This window comes from Triplophysa dalaica, chromosome 13, assembly GCF_015846415.1.
Source record: "Triplophysa dalaica isolate WHDGS20190420 chromosome 13, ASM1584641v1, whole genome shotgun sequence".
Taxonomy (NCBI): Eukaryota; Metazoa; Chordata; class Actinopteri; order Cypriniformes; family Nemacheilidae; genus Triplophysa; species Triplophysa dalaica.
The window spans coordinates 21,112,626-21,127,974 of NC_079554.1; the positions used below are offsets into that span (position 1 = coordinate 21,112,626).

Consider the following 15,349-nt stretch of genomic DNA (forward strand, 5'->3'; position numbering starts at 1 on the left):
TCTGACTTAATTTCTTATTTTTATTTTATAGGCCTTTTAACTTTGCACATCTATTTATTTCGACTAAAACGAATACTTGGTTATTTTTAACATGCATATGTTACAAAACAACTTAAAATGATGAGAGAGAATGTCGAAAATCCTTCATTCTGAAGTGTCCATTTTTTAGCAGTTGGCTTTGGGAATATATTTTAGTATGGAGGACATTATTATTCGCACTTCTGAGTGCCCTTACAAGGTGAATTTATCCCGTTTGGAACGCAGCATGAGGAGGCCAACAGTGTCCACATCACACACTCTGTCGTAAAAAAACTCCAAAGACATCCGGAAGCTGTTTCTGAGATGTTCGTTGGGTGGACATTTGATGTGTCACCTTTAACCTGTTTAATGAAACACTTTGACATCCTTCTCATCACATCATTGCCGTAGTAATCGCATATTTCCGTTTGCTTATCACCGTGTTGTTTTGTCTTCACCAAATTGTGACTGAAGTGGGGGCTGCGGGTAGGGGGTTACTTATATTAAAAACGCCTCGACTTTTCCACGGGCGTTGTCACGCTCAACGGGCTTTGACAAGATCGCGCGCTGCTTATTATTCATGACGATCTCGAGCCGTTTCGGGATGTTGAAAATAATAATAATGCACGCAGAAAAAACAGCTCGGGATCAAATGGGCCAATTCTCCACGCCTGACACCAAACGATTGGATCCTGCCAGCCGCTCACGCGATAATGAGCGGGATTTGTTAAACAGTAAATTAATGAATAATGAAATATCCAGGTTGATCAGTTAGGCTCGCGCTGCCCGCGGTCATGAGCCTCGAGCGGGAATTACGCGCCTGGCTCGTGTCTGGATAGACCACTTTAACAGTCCATTGCGCGACAGCGAGCGCGGGGACCAAGGCTGTTGTCCGTCCTCACACCCGAAATATGATGATGGAAATGAGACTTTGTCTGAGTCTGATGTTAGTTTGGAACCCCCAAGTCTCCAGAAAATGTTATTTTGTAGAAATAAATGTCAATGCGCTTGCGTTTGATTTTGTTCCCACTTGTTTTTCACAATAAGCCTCAAGAATCAAAATAATTAGGCCTTTCGAGTTTTATTAGGGGTGTTTATCACCTTCCAGCAAAATGTAGAAAATGTCAGGTGTACTGCTGTCTACTGGGTCTACTGTAGGTTTATGATTAAATAATAACTTATATTGTTTAATACGTTTTGTTATTTCGTTCATAATAACTAAAATAGTCCTTTGTTGAAAAAAAGCCAATAATAATTATTGACTATAAACACCAATTATATATCATTTGGTCTTGTGGGCTTCTGTTGTAGGCATCTTTTTTTAAAGGGTAATAAGAACCTGGTTGGAGGGAAAGATGAAAGATCTCGGCTTGTGTTGTTTTAGGTCCCGTGGGTGAGAGCGAGGCTGGTCTTTTTTCTGCTGAGGAAAAATCTCTGAATCTTGCAGAGATCCACGTCGCTCGCGGACATGCGGGCGCTGCACCTGGGTCACAATACTTCACGCATGAGGAGTCACGCGACGGAACCCGCGGGCCACGCGCTCCTCCGCATTAAATACACCAGCGCGAGCTGATGCGCGCGGGGACTCGCGGGGGTCTGACCTGCGGCCGGGATATGAGTTCACTTTACAGCCATGGCCGAGGACACTTTGCCTTCAAGCGATTGTTTTCGATAAAATTTTGGCATTCGTTGTTTGGTTTTAACGAGAATTCGAGTTTCCATTCCTCATTTGCGCGTTTTGTTGATTTAGTTTTGTTCATTTTGTGTTATAATAGCCTAATAATCATATGTTTGTTATTTTTGAAAGGATTCCCCCCATCTTTGACTTCATCCTTGATCAAATAAATATCTGACGCTTTGAATATATTTTCAGTTCTGTATTAGACCTGTAATCTTGTTCTTATATCAGTGTGACAGTTTTGACATTTAATCGACTGCAATTTGTGGCTTTTTTCACATTTGTGATTCTGCTGCAGCCAGATTAATCTGTGTTATCAAAATAAATAACCAGTAACATGATGGTCGCAAGAAGCTTTTCACTTTTCACTCAACAAAGCAAAAGAAAATCCTCCTGCACAATTCGGATGCTGAGGAAACCGCCCGTGGCGCATGCACAAACCCCGACTATTTCGTCTTCCACTTGACTGTCTCTTATAAAATAGAGTAAATAATTGTCATATGGATTACGTGCAAATAAACCCTTCACTGTTTATTGTCTTCTTCCTATAATATTATTTTTTGATTTTGGCACTCTTGGCCCCTTTTCATTATTGTTTCTGTAAGCTTCAGAGCGCTTTTGTAATCTAGAATTAAATAATAATTTTTGAAAAAATATGAAACTTAACCACACAGCAGCATCTACAATAAAACACGATTTATTTTTAATTCGAGGTAAATGAAAATCACCAGACATGAACCAACTTCTACCCTTCACCACATAACACCGTATCTATGAAACAAAAAATACAAGATGCTATCTAAACCAAGCGTTCACCCACGCACAGAGAGTCACAAACAGACGACCCAGTCTATTCCTATGTACAAACGTCCATTAAATTAAGTATAAATAAATATATACAAACATAAATAAAAGAACCATTCTCACACAGAGTTAACCAAATATTAACTTTGACAGACAGGCTGTGCTCCAGCTTCATTGACAAGCGCTCGCCCACGAATGTAGAATGTGCGCTCGCAGGTGAGGTGAGCGCGTGAAGGTATGCGCGTGCCAGTGTTCCAGCGCGCGGGGTCAACTCGTTATCCCAGTTTTTTTTAGCCTGAGAAAGTCATTAAATCGGGATTATTTGTTTTCAATGACATTTGGTCAATGCAGGCTTCATTTGAGATAATCGTTTTAGTCCTTAAATGTACGATTTTATCATTGTTGGTTTAAGTCTGTGCAAACGAAACAAAACGTGTGTGAGCAACAGAGAAAATATCAAGGAAACAATTATGATTTTAACTTGATTGCCATGGTAACTTAATGAAAATGTCCTCATATTTCACAGAATTGAATAGCATGACAGAGCAAACAGCAGTTTCGAAGAAATACAAAACGATTTCGATTTGCGCAACAGATGATTTCTTTTTCTTTGCGCAACCACCCAGTTAAACTGATTCTGAGTGGCTTCAGGAAAACTGTCTAAATATAAATCTCCAATAAAAGAAAAACCTGTCGAAATGTCTGGTAAAAATTGTATTGTACTCACTGGTCTGACTGAGAATTTCAATATAGCATTTATGCTTTGTAATTTATTACTATAATGTGAGTTTTGGAGTATCTGTTTAAGAAATTCTGCCTGAATTAAACATCTGTATTAAGAAATCTCACTTTTCTAACTACCATGGTGGTTTGCTGTAGCACTGTTATTTTTGGCTAATGCTCATAAGACTGCATGATTTAAACAATGCAATAAAATCTATTCTTTTCAGTCTCTCTTTGTAATCTCAGTGGAACAAGTCATCATTTAACAGCCACTTTTTAACAAAACATACCTGTGTGTATCTTTACATGTAAATAATGTATGAGACGTAACCCACTAACACCCCAAGACTGCTCAATAATTGTATTTAAATAAAATATTTGAACGATATCCGAACCGACCCTGTCCTCCTGTATGCTGGCGAGTACAAAGATGAGCTCAAAAATTATGAATGATCGGATTCATGTGTGTAAAGGTCAGCCTGTGTGATACAGCATGTGTTAAACATCATGTAATATCGCATACTTTTTATACACAAAAACGCACACGCACTCCTCCAGCATTCTCACAGGAATGAGATGAAAATGGCGAACGAGTCACAGCAGAGATGCGTCTTCCAGTCTCTTATCCCTTTTGCTTTCCCACGATGTGTTTTTCACGTTGCACCTTCACACCAGAATGTAAAACGCAATGTCATAAAACTAGAGTTTAAAGAATCTCTGAACATCTCCAATGACTTTGTTTGAAGCCCCTTCTCTCTTGATATCCTGTTGTAATTCCAACTCATTTCCTGTGTTTTTCCTCTTTTTCCGCGCCTTTGGATCCGTCGGCGGACGTGTGTCGGTTAGGCGTGGGGTTGTTCAGGAACATCTTGTCGAGACCTTTAAGGGCTTCAGTCAGGTAGTTCTGCAAAGCTGTGAGCGCGGCACAGATGGCCGGAGAACCGAAGCCATGCGTGATGAAGCTGAAGTGTGACAGGCAGCTCTGGATTCCAGGCTCGAGGATGGACGTAGGCCGAGAGTTTCCTATAGGAGTACGATCCTGGGCCAACAGGTCTGTGAACTCCTTACACAACTGCCTGTGAAGAAGAAGAGAAAGAGATTATGGACTGGGTTTCATCACTTTTAGTAACTAGAAACAAAATATTTTTTCCCACAGTTTTTGCAAGTAGGAATAAAGGAAACCCGACAATATTAATTCTTTATCATTTAGTCACGCTCATGTCCTTCCAAACCTGAATGACTTTTTCTCCTTTTTGCAAAGCATCAAAGAAGATATTTTGGTGACCAAACAAAACTGGCCCCCATTGAGTTCCATTGTATGAACACAAAGCCGCGAAGACATTTCTCAAAATATCTTCTGTTCCACCAAAGAAAATCTTTGACCAACGTAAAGGCAAATAAATGATGACAGAATTTGTATTTTTTGGGTGTACTGTCCCTTCAAGTTGCGCTCAAGCACATTGTTCCCATCCAATTCTTTTACCATCTAGCATCATGCATGCTTTAATTCACATCACAACGTCAGGCCAACCATGGCTCATGGATAACTGCATACATTTTTCAAGAAATGATTTTAAGGCATAAGTTGAATTAAACAGTGAAAAGAAACAGCCTTTGATTTCTTTATAAAAACAGCCAAAAAAGAACCGGCAGCTGGATATTCCTACGCTCTCCTTAATATATTGATATACATGTTCTTTTATCTAAGTGTGAAACATTGATTATAGAGAGAACTCATACATAATATCAAAGCCATCACAGGAGCAACTAAAAAAACATCCATGAATAACCAATACAGAAAGACTTTCCACGCATCCATTCTCTAAACCTGCTTTGCTCGGAGCCTATACTTCACCATTTGGATATTTCAAAAATGTTAAAAAGAACTCTCTGCCATTTCATACTTAAGACTTTGTGCATGTACTAGACATACGGAAGACTGGAAATCTAGCACAAGATAACTTCTGCTTCTGAGAGCGAACCACATGAGTAAGAATAAAGCCATCAATTTAACTTTCTGTCTACTGGGAGCTTGTCTTTATCAGCCATTACTGGGGAATATTCGGTTCATGTTTCACATAGCTACCGAAAGAGATGCCGTAAATATTCATGCTTTCTCTGCTTTCAACGAATATTAAAAGAAATACCACAATTCCAGCTATGTGCCCGGACGACCTGACCTCTGATTGAATACTAATAATAACCTTTCAACATCTGACCTCCATGTCTCTCTGAACACCAACAATTTAGACATGTGGATCAGTATTTTATAACAACAATAGAAATGAAAGAATCAACATTTTTCTCCAGTTCTTTTGCTCTCGGATGCTTGCTAGGTTACAGCAGCTAATTTAAAATCAATTCAATTGGACGTTTTCCAGTTGCATGAACCAAGAGGATTTTGCCTGTTTGTGTCAGGATAATAATATAATGTTCTTGTATAGGACAGCCACAAATAAGAAACCAAAAACAATTCAATCCCTAAAAGGTCATTTGTGACAACAGTTCAAATGCCTCCGACTGTCAGCGTTGCAGGGCCCTGCTGCTGGATCTGCAGTTGTCGAGGCTTGTCACATTTTGACCCACATTCGCATTCGCAGCTCAGAACCACAAACACTCTTGTTGTCCAGTCGGGAGAGCGCAGCGCGCCTCTCTCCCTCTCTCATTCCAGAGCGACAGAACGCGAGTGCCCTAGGCGCGTGCAGGGGCGGGGGCGCGGGCTGACTGACGGGACTTTGACAGACAGACTGTGAAAGGAGAGGCGAGGGAGGAGGGATGACCTTAGGCAAAACTTCAAGGGGAAAGCTGGCACTTTAAGACTTGAAACATTTCACTTAAATATAATGACTTTCTAGCTCGGTGCCAGGCTGAGACGGATAAGAGGCGCGCGTTTCTGCTGGACCCGAACCGCCTCATTAGAAACCAGCTAAATGTGTCAAAACGCACCAGGCACTAAGCGGACAGCCATCAAAACGACACGCTCCCGCAAAATCCGTGATGGATTCCACGTTCGCCTCGAATTGTGGCTACGCATTTGTTCAGACGAGGGCGGCGTAAGCATTTACAAGCTTGCAATAAATGCAAACAACGCATAACATTCACGTCGACGTAAAACAAACATTGCGCACGTACTTCGTGGCGAGCAGCATGTTCTTCCGCGAGTGCAGCTCGTTTGGATCCGTGTGCTGTCTGTTCAGATATTCAGACACGGCCTTCGTGGGGAATTCAGTTTCGCAAATGTAGCCAAAGTCCCGAGCCAAATGAACAGCTTCACCTGGAAAAAAAAAAGATACATAATATAGTAAAAAAGGAATTACTCCACATATTCGTTTTTTACAGCTGGATTGAGGGGATGATAACCAAATAAAGAACTGCCATGCAAAAACAACCAGACAGCCACAATAAAAATAATGAGATAAAATTAGCTGCATTGGTTAAAATGTCGTTTCAGCCAGTGTTTCTGCATTTGTTATATAAATGTGCACCACCAATAGATAAAATAAAACAGATTAGTGCGCTCGCTTTCATAATTGCCAGATTATAGAGAAACTCTCAAGGCAATGAAAATTCATTTATATTGTTTATAGTCTGTGTTTAGAGCTGCGTAATAAATCCATGTTATAATTCAGAATGTCTTAAATTGCAGTGTTACTTCCGATTAAACGAATAAACCATAACGTTTTCTATTTAAAAACCCGAACAGAAATATTAGATTACAGGCGCTCCATCACAATTTTACGTTTGTTTGCGCACCTGAGGGGCCTACACTCTCAAATACCTCACGGTAAAATTTGATAAATGAAAAAAAGAGAATAAGAAGCAGATGTCTTGCTTTACCTTCAACCAGAGACGTCAGTAAAGTGACATTCGCTGCTTTGCGTCTCCCAGCAGGCAAATTCAAGCCGATTTTCTCCAGCTTTTCCCTCAGTGATCTTCCTCCGTTTTTCGACTTCGCTCTGATCAGAAAGAAACATGGTTTATTTCTGCCTTACTAACAAATGTGCAAACATGCACATTTATAACTCTAGATTAAATAAAAGGATGTTCCCTTTTGGGTAAAAATTATTAATTTGTTTATGTAAATGTCTTTCTGATCACTTCAAAACAGAACTAGAAGAAAAAGCCTAGTTGACCTATTCCATATGTTTAACGTTTTCAACTGCACATAATAATTTTTCCTGTAATCTATGATTCTGTGTGAATCCTGACGGATGCATTGATGCTCTCACCTCCTCAGGACCCCGCCGAGCAGAGACGCGTTCAGGCACTCCGGCGGAGAGAGGCGCCGCTGGACTTCGCCGACCGTCACTTTATATTTGGACGTGGAGCTGAGAAGCGACAGGCGGCCGGGCACCGAGCAGAAGACCTCGTTGACGTTCACGGTGATCCCCCCGATTAGACCATCTTTGTTCATCATAAAAGAAGCGACGCTCTTGTGTGGCATGGGAACTGCGCGTAACGAGAAGACAATTATTGAGACGTGTTCTACAAGCATTCTCACAATAACTGGAATGACAATGTAGTAAAATGTTTAAAATGGAATAACATATGTTTGCTTACATTGTGCATTGCGCTTTTACCCAAAGCGACTTACAATCTTATCAGTAGGCCTATATGTGTCCTGCTAATCGAACCACGTCAAAAGGTGCCAACGGAAATATATGAAAATAAGAAACTTAATTCTGTTTTAAATGAAGCGAACGACAAAACAAGAAATGTCAAAGGCATGTGAGATTATGTAACGTGAAATATTGGCATAAGGGGTTGTAAACCCAAGCATCCTGCTGATCCGGGTCAACCCGCACGCGCCCGGAGCTGCCAGCGCATGCTCCCGTATAGAAACATCATATTGTCACATTCTATTAAGATTAATAATATTTTTATTGAAAATGATTTAAAATTTTACCATCAAACAGATAATCCAGATCTGTGTCACTGTCATGTTTTTCAGTTTTTATAGAGCATTGCATTTCTAATATAGTTAGAAATCTATTTTTTCTGTCTTCTTTTTGAAAATTATTATTGTTTTTACATCAACCTTTTTTGTAGTAAACAATAAAACCCACAAATGTACCATGGTATAGTTAAACTATGGTATTGCAAGTAAAATCAACCTGCTAAAAAAACGTCACCAGATTTTACTACAGAAAACCCATAGTTATTTTTCCTAAGGGCATCTGTCACAGTCCTGTCAGCTTTACCTCGACTGCAGCCGGTGAGAACAGTGACATTTCAGCAGTGTATTTACACTCGCATTTATTATATTATCGATCGGTGATTGACGCGTGCCAACTAATTACATTAACCAGCTATTTTTCATTTCACCCCCATACGTGTCGACGTCTACTAACTTAAGCGCTAATGGGGTAACGAGCGCTCGAGCCCCGGAGATCTCTCCAGGGGATAATAGAGAAAACGAGCTCTAAACGAGCTCACGAGATCTGCGCCCATAAAGTCATCCATCACAGCGGCCACTTAAAGGCAGTCTCTTCTGGGAGGCCCGTGCTCCGTTAACTAAATTACCGGCAAATGTCCCTCACAACGGACAAATATTAACACGAGCCCAGGGAGTGTTGCTTGAGCTTATGCTGACACGAAGCTCGTACAAAATGAAGCATGTATCTCAGAGCAAATGTGTCAAAATGTAATGCGTGAAGAAAACATATCTACAAAACTGCGATTGTAACATATAATTAAAAAATGTGAGCTGTAGTTTAAATAAATAGCATCCACCCTGGTATATGTAAGAATAGGAAATATATTATATTCATATATGACTATACAAAAACCTCCAGTTGCACCTGTTCGAAACTGACGTCCATCATTAAAAGAACAAGGTGACATCATTTGAATCGTAGATGAAGTGCGCATGCGTAATATATGTGGTGAGGTGCGTTCACCTGAAAGGATATTTGCCCTAAATCTATAAAAGAGTAATTCGTTCTAACAGCCAGTAATCCAAAACGCAACATTTATTAAACATCACATTTCACTCTTTTTCAACATTATGCAGAACTCATATAAAAAAAATTATAGTTTACCCTTTTTAATGACGGACTGATCCAGAATGTTCATCCCGCTATTGTCATCCAGAGCCTATAAAATCACAGCGTGAGAAAACATATGACAATTGTTCGCTCTTTTCTTGACTCCACCGGGTATCCTATCAAACAATTCTATTAAACAATTCATTTGAAGTACAAGAAAAAATATTTTGGAAAATGGTTTGATACAAATAAGTAAAATATAATAATAATATAAATAAGAAAAAAATGATAAAATATTAGAGAAATTGAAACTTTAAATAGATTTTATAATTAAACGTATGCCTTGTGAAAATAGAATGTCATGCAAAATCACCATTTTTCATTTATGTTTTCAAAATAAAATTAAAGACTATATCTGATTCATTTCATTTGTTAATTAAAGCCAAATTAAATATTCTACCTCAGGGCACTCTAGGACATGCTTCATGTCAGTTTTTATATTGTTGTAATAAAACCTCAGAAGGGAGTAACATCATCATTATACAGTCAACTTGGACAGGCCTTATCCTAAGATTTACATGATGAAGAAACCCCCTATTGACAAAATTAGTGGTGATGTGTGCTGTGACATATGGTTTAAAACAGATGATTAGAAATATAAAGTAATTTATAAAGTGTTCAGAGAGTTTTCTAATAAACAGCAGTTTTACGCTTTTATATTATTCAACTCATTTTAATCATTTAAAATGTTATTTTACGTCATTTTAACTTTTAAATTGTGATTAATACAAGCAAATTTTTCTAAATAGTGAGGTCCAGAACGAAAAAATAACTAAAGTAATTTATGTCCTACAACGTTCAGAAATAAATTTAGATTTAATTTGTCAATGAGAAAATGCTGCGTGCATAGTTCAAACAATAAACTGAATATATACAGAAACATCCAAATGGCTCTCCTGTAATATTTTTTAATCCCCAAAATTCTAACAAACCAAATCAATTAATATAAATTAATATTAACTGCACAACAAAAACGCCATATATATTACATTTTACGCATTCAAAAATCCCCAAAAATTAACTCTTAACCAACCTGCACATCCTCCATGCCGTGTGCCAGGCCATGCAGGGAAAGACCGTCACCCATCCCCGCTTCGAGCCCATGGTGCGTTGAGTGGAGCAACACATCCGGCCGGCGCACGCTCGAGTAATCCCGCCGGGGGTCCAGACCGGAGAGCTGCGGTAACGAGGCTCTAGGCTGCGGCAGTAAAGATCCGCTTTCCGAGCCCACATCTTGTCGCTGACGGGAGCCCCACGGGTGCTGCTGTTGCTGGTGTAGGGCGTTCAGAGAGTACGGGTCACTGACGTGTGAGTACGGGTCCTGACTCTGGTGATACGGCAGAGGCTGGTAGGGCGGGGGAAAATACGGCGGCTGGAAGTCCGAAGAAGGGGTGTGAGAGAGCGGCGGAGCGCTGGAGTACGGACCCTGAGACACTGAGCCCAGCTGGGACAGTCTAGAACTGTGGCTCGGTACCCCGTCATGGCGGTCCTTTAAATGACAAAAATATATAAACAGGATTACAAACAACCCTATGCAAAGATTTGTCTGTACGTGCGTTGCGATTTATAAACTACCAGGAAAGCGTAACGGTATCAAACATACTTTTTGAAGACAAATACGAGCACCCGTGAGTATATAAATCTCCCAGATTATTCTTATGTTCTCGGACTGAGTAACATTTGGGTCCTCAAATACATATCAAAACTCAAAGCAGCACAAAATACAATGCGTAAAAGACTACCCATACGCCCAATGCATTTGACTATCTAGCAACAAGGAGATATACTTGCCCTCGTGCGATCACACTCACCGTGGAAGGATACGTGTGCACTAACATCTGGGCAGAAAAACGCGCGTTTGCAGATACCAGAAGAACACGCGACAGCACTACACGACACTCGCCAGGAGAAGCGCGCTTCACTCTGAACTCCTCATGACCAACACAACTTAAGTATTCAATTGAAAATAATCTCCCTGTTCTTCCAAATGTAGATCTTGTCCTCCCAGATCCAGCGCTCTGATCCAGAGTGTGGTGCCCCGCTCGCGCGCCGCGCTACACCTCCTGACAATAATTGTTATTCATGACTCCTCTAATATTGCGGGAATACTTAAAGCAGTGGGGATCAGCGGAGCGTGAAGGCGCTGCTGCTGTAAGTGACGTTCATTCAGGAGGAGGAAACACTCGTGCTCTGTTTTATTCCCCTCTCTGTTTGAGGTCCGGCATACACGGGTCTGGACCTCTTTCTTTTGCTATTGTTGTCTTGATGTTATTGTTGCGTGCAGACCGAGTCCATTTATCTTCGGAGAGAACAAACGAATCGCCAGAATCAGCTGCTTTAAACAGGGCAGATGGGATGGAGGCCTCATTCCCAACATATCCATGCACTTTATACCAACAGTTCTCCATAAATATTTTACTATATACTCACACTACATACCGCCACTGTGCTATCCATACTTAGTATAGCTATACTCAAAGTATGAAATACATTATTCCATATTACTCAGGATAACCACTTCGCTCACACTATATGAAAGATTCCACCACATGGCACTGTTACAAAATGTCTCCCTTTCCGTTGAAATAAAAGCCAGAGTTGAGATATTCTGCAGAAATGCGTTTTTTTAGTTGAATAAGAAAATCTTCAACAATCTTTGAATCTATACTCCACACTTTTCCATGCGTAAAGCCACTATACTCTAATATCCTAACACAGGCCTCATCGAAGTGAAAGCTGTACCTTTATAACACATGTCCCACCGGGGAAGTTCAGAAGGTAAAATCAGGTAGATTTTGGCTGATGAGACAGTTTCTACTGCTGTCCTGCACCGGGTGACAGTTTAAAGTCCTTCTCTAATGGTGCCCCATTAAAGCGCTCACATAATGGGTGATTTCACGGACTGGGATCGAAGTGTTTAATTACACGCGTGACGGTGACTGTGAGAGAAAAGCCATGTGTGACTCTCTGGGTCGACATCCCGCGAGGCTATTCCCAAAAAAACACCACGAGCATCTCCCTAGCTGGAGCTCATTCAGGGAATCCACTGGACTCCCACGCGTGACACTGCGTCCTTTACCCCGCATTCTCCAAATGGGAGAATGTGATTCTTTCTTTTTAAAGAAAAACATGAATCAAATAGATGATCGTGGACCGAATTGGTCATATTCACATTTTTTAGATTTTGCTATATAAAAAATATACACATTTTACAAATTTGGTGATATATGATATTAAAACATGTACAACCATTAATATAGCATTGAAACGAATTAATTTGGCATTCGGATACACGGTGGCATTCAATATTTTTCACTTTCACAGATTTACTTCTTGCATAACAAATAGATTGAATAAATATTTTGAAATCATATTTAAAGGAAAAACATGCTTAAATTGTTGAGGTTGCAAGACGCACGCATTACAGCTCGCGTATGTCTCAGAAATGACAATAATGTCACTGAAAACTTTTGAAGACAAAACTCAAAAATATTGCAAACAACAGCACATCGTGCATATAAATAGAACACATATATTTAAAATAATAATAATAAAGTAAAATGACCGCAAAACGCAATCTTTACAAGTTTTTTTCTGTTGTTTTTTAAATCAAACAGTGCAGAAACACAGATGCTGGTGCAGATTGTGTCCTCGTTACCTCGTATATATCTTCATACTTGACATTTTCCACCAGTTTCCACAGCATGTTCGCGCGCTGATCCCTGTAAAACGAGTGCATTCATGTGAGGAATGAAGATCCCAACTCTCTCTCTCCCTCTTCCACTCTCTCTCTATCTCGCCCACTCGCTCAAAACGTAAAGCTCATAGAATAATCTGTGATTCCTTTAACTGTGTTTGTCTCCGTGTGTATGTGCTGTAAAGGCGTTGATACAGTGAATGTCTAGTGTTAAGTGTGTCGACTTTGGGTTGTATGTGAAGACGCTGCGGGGGAGATCTTGAGCTCCATCAACTGGTGCAGTCAACGTTCAACAAATACACAGTCAACGCAACACTATAAACCAAAACCACATGTACTGGTGAATCATAACAAGTTATGCAGATCATGTTAAATTTCCATTTATAAATTATTTCCCTTTGTATTATTCATATTTATGTTCAGCACAGGCCTATTTAAGGTTTAAGCTAGCCTGACAACTCTACACGCAACTTTTATTGACTGAAATATCATTTGTTCGGTTTTACAACAAAAGCTGTTTTTTGTCATAGTTTGACCCAAACATGATCTCAAGACAAACCTGAAGGAGTTTAGGAGCTTTGTATAGATATTTCAGCGGTGAAGAATGGTGGTCTAGTGCGCCCCCTGCAGGCCGCTTTTATATACACACTTGAGATTTTTAAAGGTGCAATGACACTAACTTAAAAATATGTTAAAAATTATGATATACTATGGTACATTATATATATGCTTCTTACCTACTGTTTATTATGGGTTATGAAAGAACAACCCGCTACTGGTTTAGTCAGTGAACATGATCTCGGTTTATAGGCGAACACTGGATAAAGAAAAACTTATTTTAACTCCATCCATTTCTTTCTCCTAAATGATCTAGACTAGCACTACGATATTTGATCATCTCAATATTTCAGTCCTGTCGTTTGAAATCCTTTATGGCCGTGTTTATGCACAGATTCTGACCTTGACCATCGCGTTTGATGCTTAAGTTGGATCGATAGATTCTGATTTAATGTTATTATTGAACATACAACACTAACCAAAATAAATCTTAACAACGTTAATGAGAGATGACAATCCCAGTCACAACCTCTATTTTATACGTGCGTTTTGTGAACTGAACTCACACAAAGTTATCTCTGTCACAGAAAAGTGTTGCGAAAACTTACACAAACGAGCTGTGTGTCATCACAAACTTTAATCCGCTATACACCAGATCTTAGATGATGTGCTGTCGACTCCATTGCAATCCTACAAAAAGTCAAAGAGTGTTAATTCTTATGTGACTGATGATCTCATGCCTCGATTGAACTTTTATAAATAAATAACCAGATTTCAATGATCACACTTTTAGTAATGGACGTCGCCATCTTTGATCACTCTCGGTTATCGCGATAATAAAAAAACATGCCTTTTTTCGACATGCTTTCAACGAGATAACAATTAATTGCCAATAATCACTGAGCACTTTATACGTTTATTCTTTTTTTATTTATCTTACAAATTTACAACTAATACTGATACAGCTTGTACATTCTGTGTTTTACTTTGTCACAAATACATTACTTTGAACCAAAAAACGTGTAAATCTTCTTTTTCTCATATTAGAAAATTATTTGTCTGAACCCCTTATATCAGTATTAATTACTTAAATTTTTGCAAATTCTGTCATCATTTAATCTCCCTCGAGTTGTTTCAAATCTTCATAAATGTCTTTATTATGATGATCATAGAGAAAGGTCTTATGAAGAATGCTTATAGTCAGACAGATTTTACCATAGTAGTGATTTTTGGGTGAAGCATCCCTTTAACAATATAAAGAGCGCTTCAAATGCTTCAATACTTTTCTGACAATTCATTTGCACATTTTATAACATTCAGTCTTTGGCGGACAGATCTTAAAGAAACATAAAACATATTGTGGAGCATCTTTGCCCATGACATTGTGAGACATGCCGAGCTCGACCCAGATTCAGTGTTCTGAATTAAGATCTGTCGCATTGGCCATGAAGATGTTACTCAACGTATGGATGAGTGAAAATAATCTGCTATTAATGTTTCATCAGCCCTGCTGCCTCAGAAAGAGTGCCAGACCTTCACAGACACACTCACTCTGGGCATGTCTACGGGCCATGACAGATGTCGCGACAGTTTGACAGAAAGTAGGTTCATTTTTGCACACGCTTTGATTTGAATTTAACATTATCACACATTAAAATTCTCACTGAACACAAAATGAACACAGAATCTCTCTCACACACACACGTATTCTCACACGTGTGCACAAAGACATCTCTCGTTGCTAGTATATATATTTAAAACATACAAATGATTGGCTTACAAATTATGACATTTTACCAAACGAAAACATTGTTTTACAAATGA

The 15,349-nt window shown here is 39.4% G+C and overlaps 1 protein-coding gene across 2 annotated transcripts; it reads right to left on the reverse strand.

Moving 5' to 3' along the window:
* Positions 1–2,377: 2,377 nt before the first annotated feature.
* Positions 2,378–14,286, reverse strand: tfap2b (transcription factor AP-2 beta). 2 transcript variants are annotated; one of them, XM_056764342.1, is made up of 8 exons: positions 14,134–14,286; positions 12,929–12,992; positions 10,304–10,759; positions 9,265–9,319; positions 7,453–7,672; positions 7,061–7,179; positions 6,356–6,497; positions 2,378–4,299 (listed from the first exon to the last, which is right to left on the reverse strand). In XM_056764342.1, the coding sequence occupies exons 1-8, from the start codon at positions 14,151–14,153 to the stop codon at positions 4,005–4,007; spliced, it is 1,371 nt and encodes a 456-aa protein (XP_056620320.1). In that variant the 5' UTR covers positions 14,154–14,286; the 3' UTR covers positions 2,378–4,004. The 2 variants fall into 2 exon arrangements, with proteins under 2 accessions (XP_056620320.1, XP_056620321.1); XM_056764343.1 differs by lacking the exons at positions 12,929–12,992; positions 14,134–14,286 and adding an exon at positions 11,082–11,319.
* Positions 14,287–15,349: the final 1,063 nt, after the last annotated feature.

What these genes read in the sequence shown, in the direction of transcription:
- tfap2b (XM_056764342.1), bottom strand. Translation starts at nt 14,153, where the DNA reads ATGACACACAGCTCGTTTGT. An exon ending in TCAGTCCGTCATTAAAAAGG is followed by an intron (nt 7,673 to 9,264) that starts GTAAACTATAAT and finishes CGTTACGCGCAG; the next exon opens with TTCCCATGCCACACAAGAGC. An exon ending in CTCGGCGGGGTCCTGAGGAG is followed by an intron (nt 7,180 to 7,452) that starts GTGAGAGCATCA and finishes CTTTCTGATCAG; the next exon opens with AGCGAAGTCGAAAAACGGAG.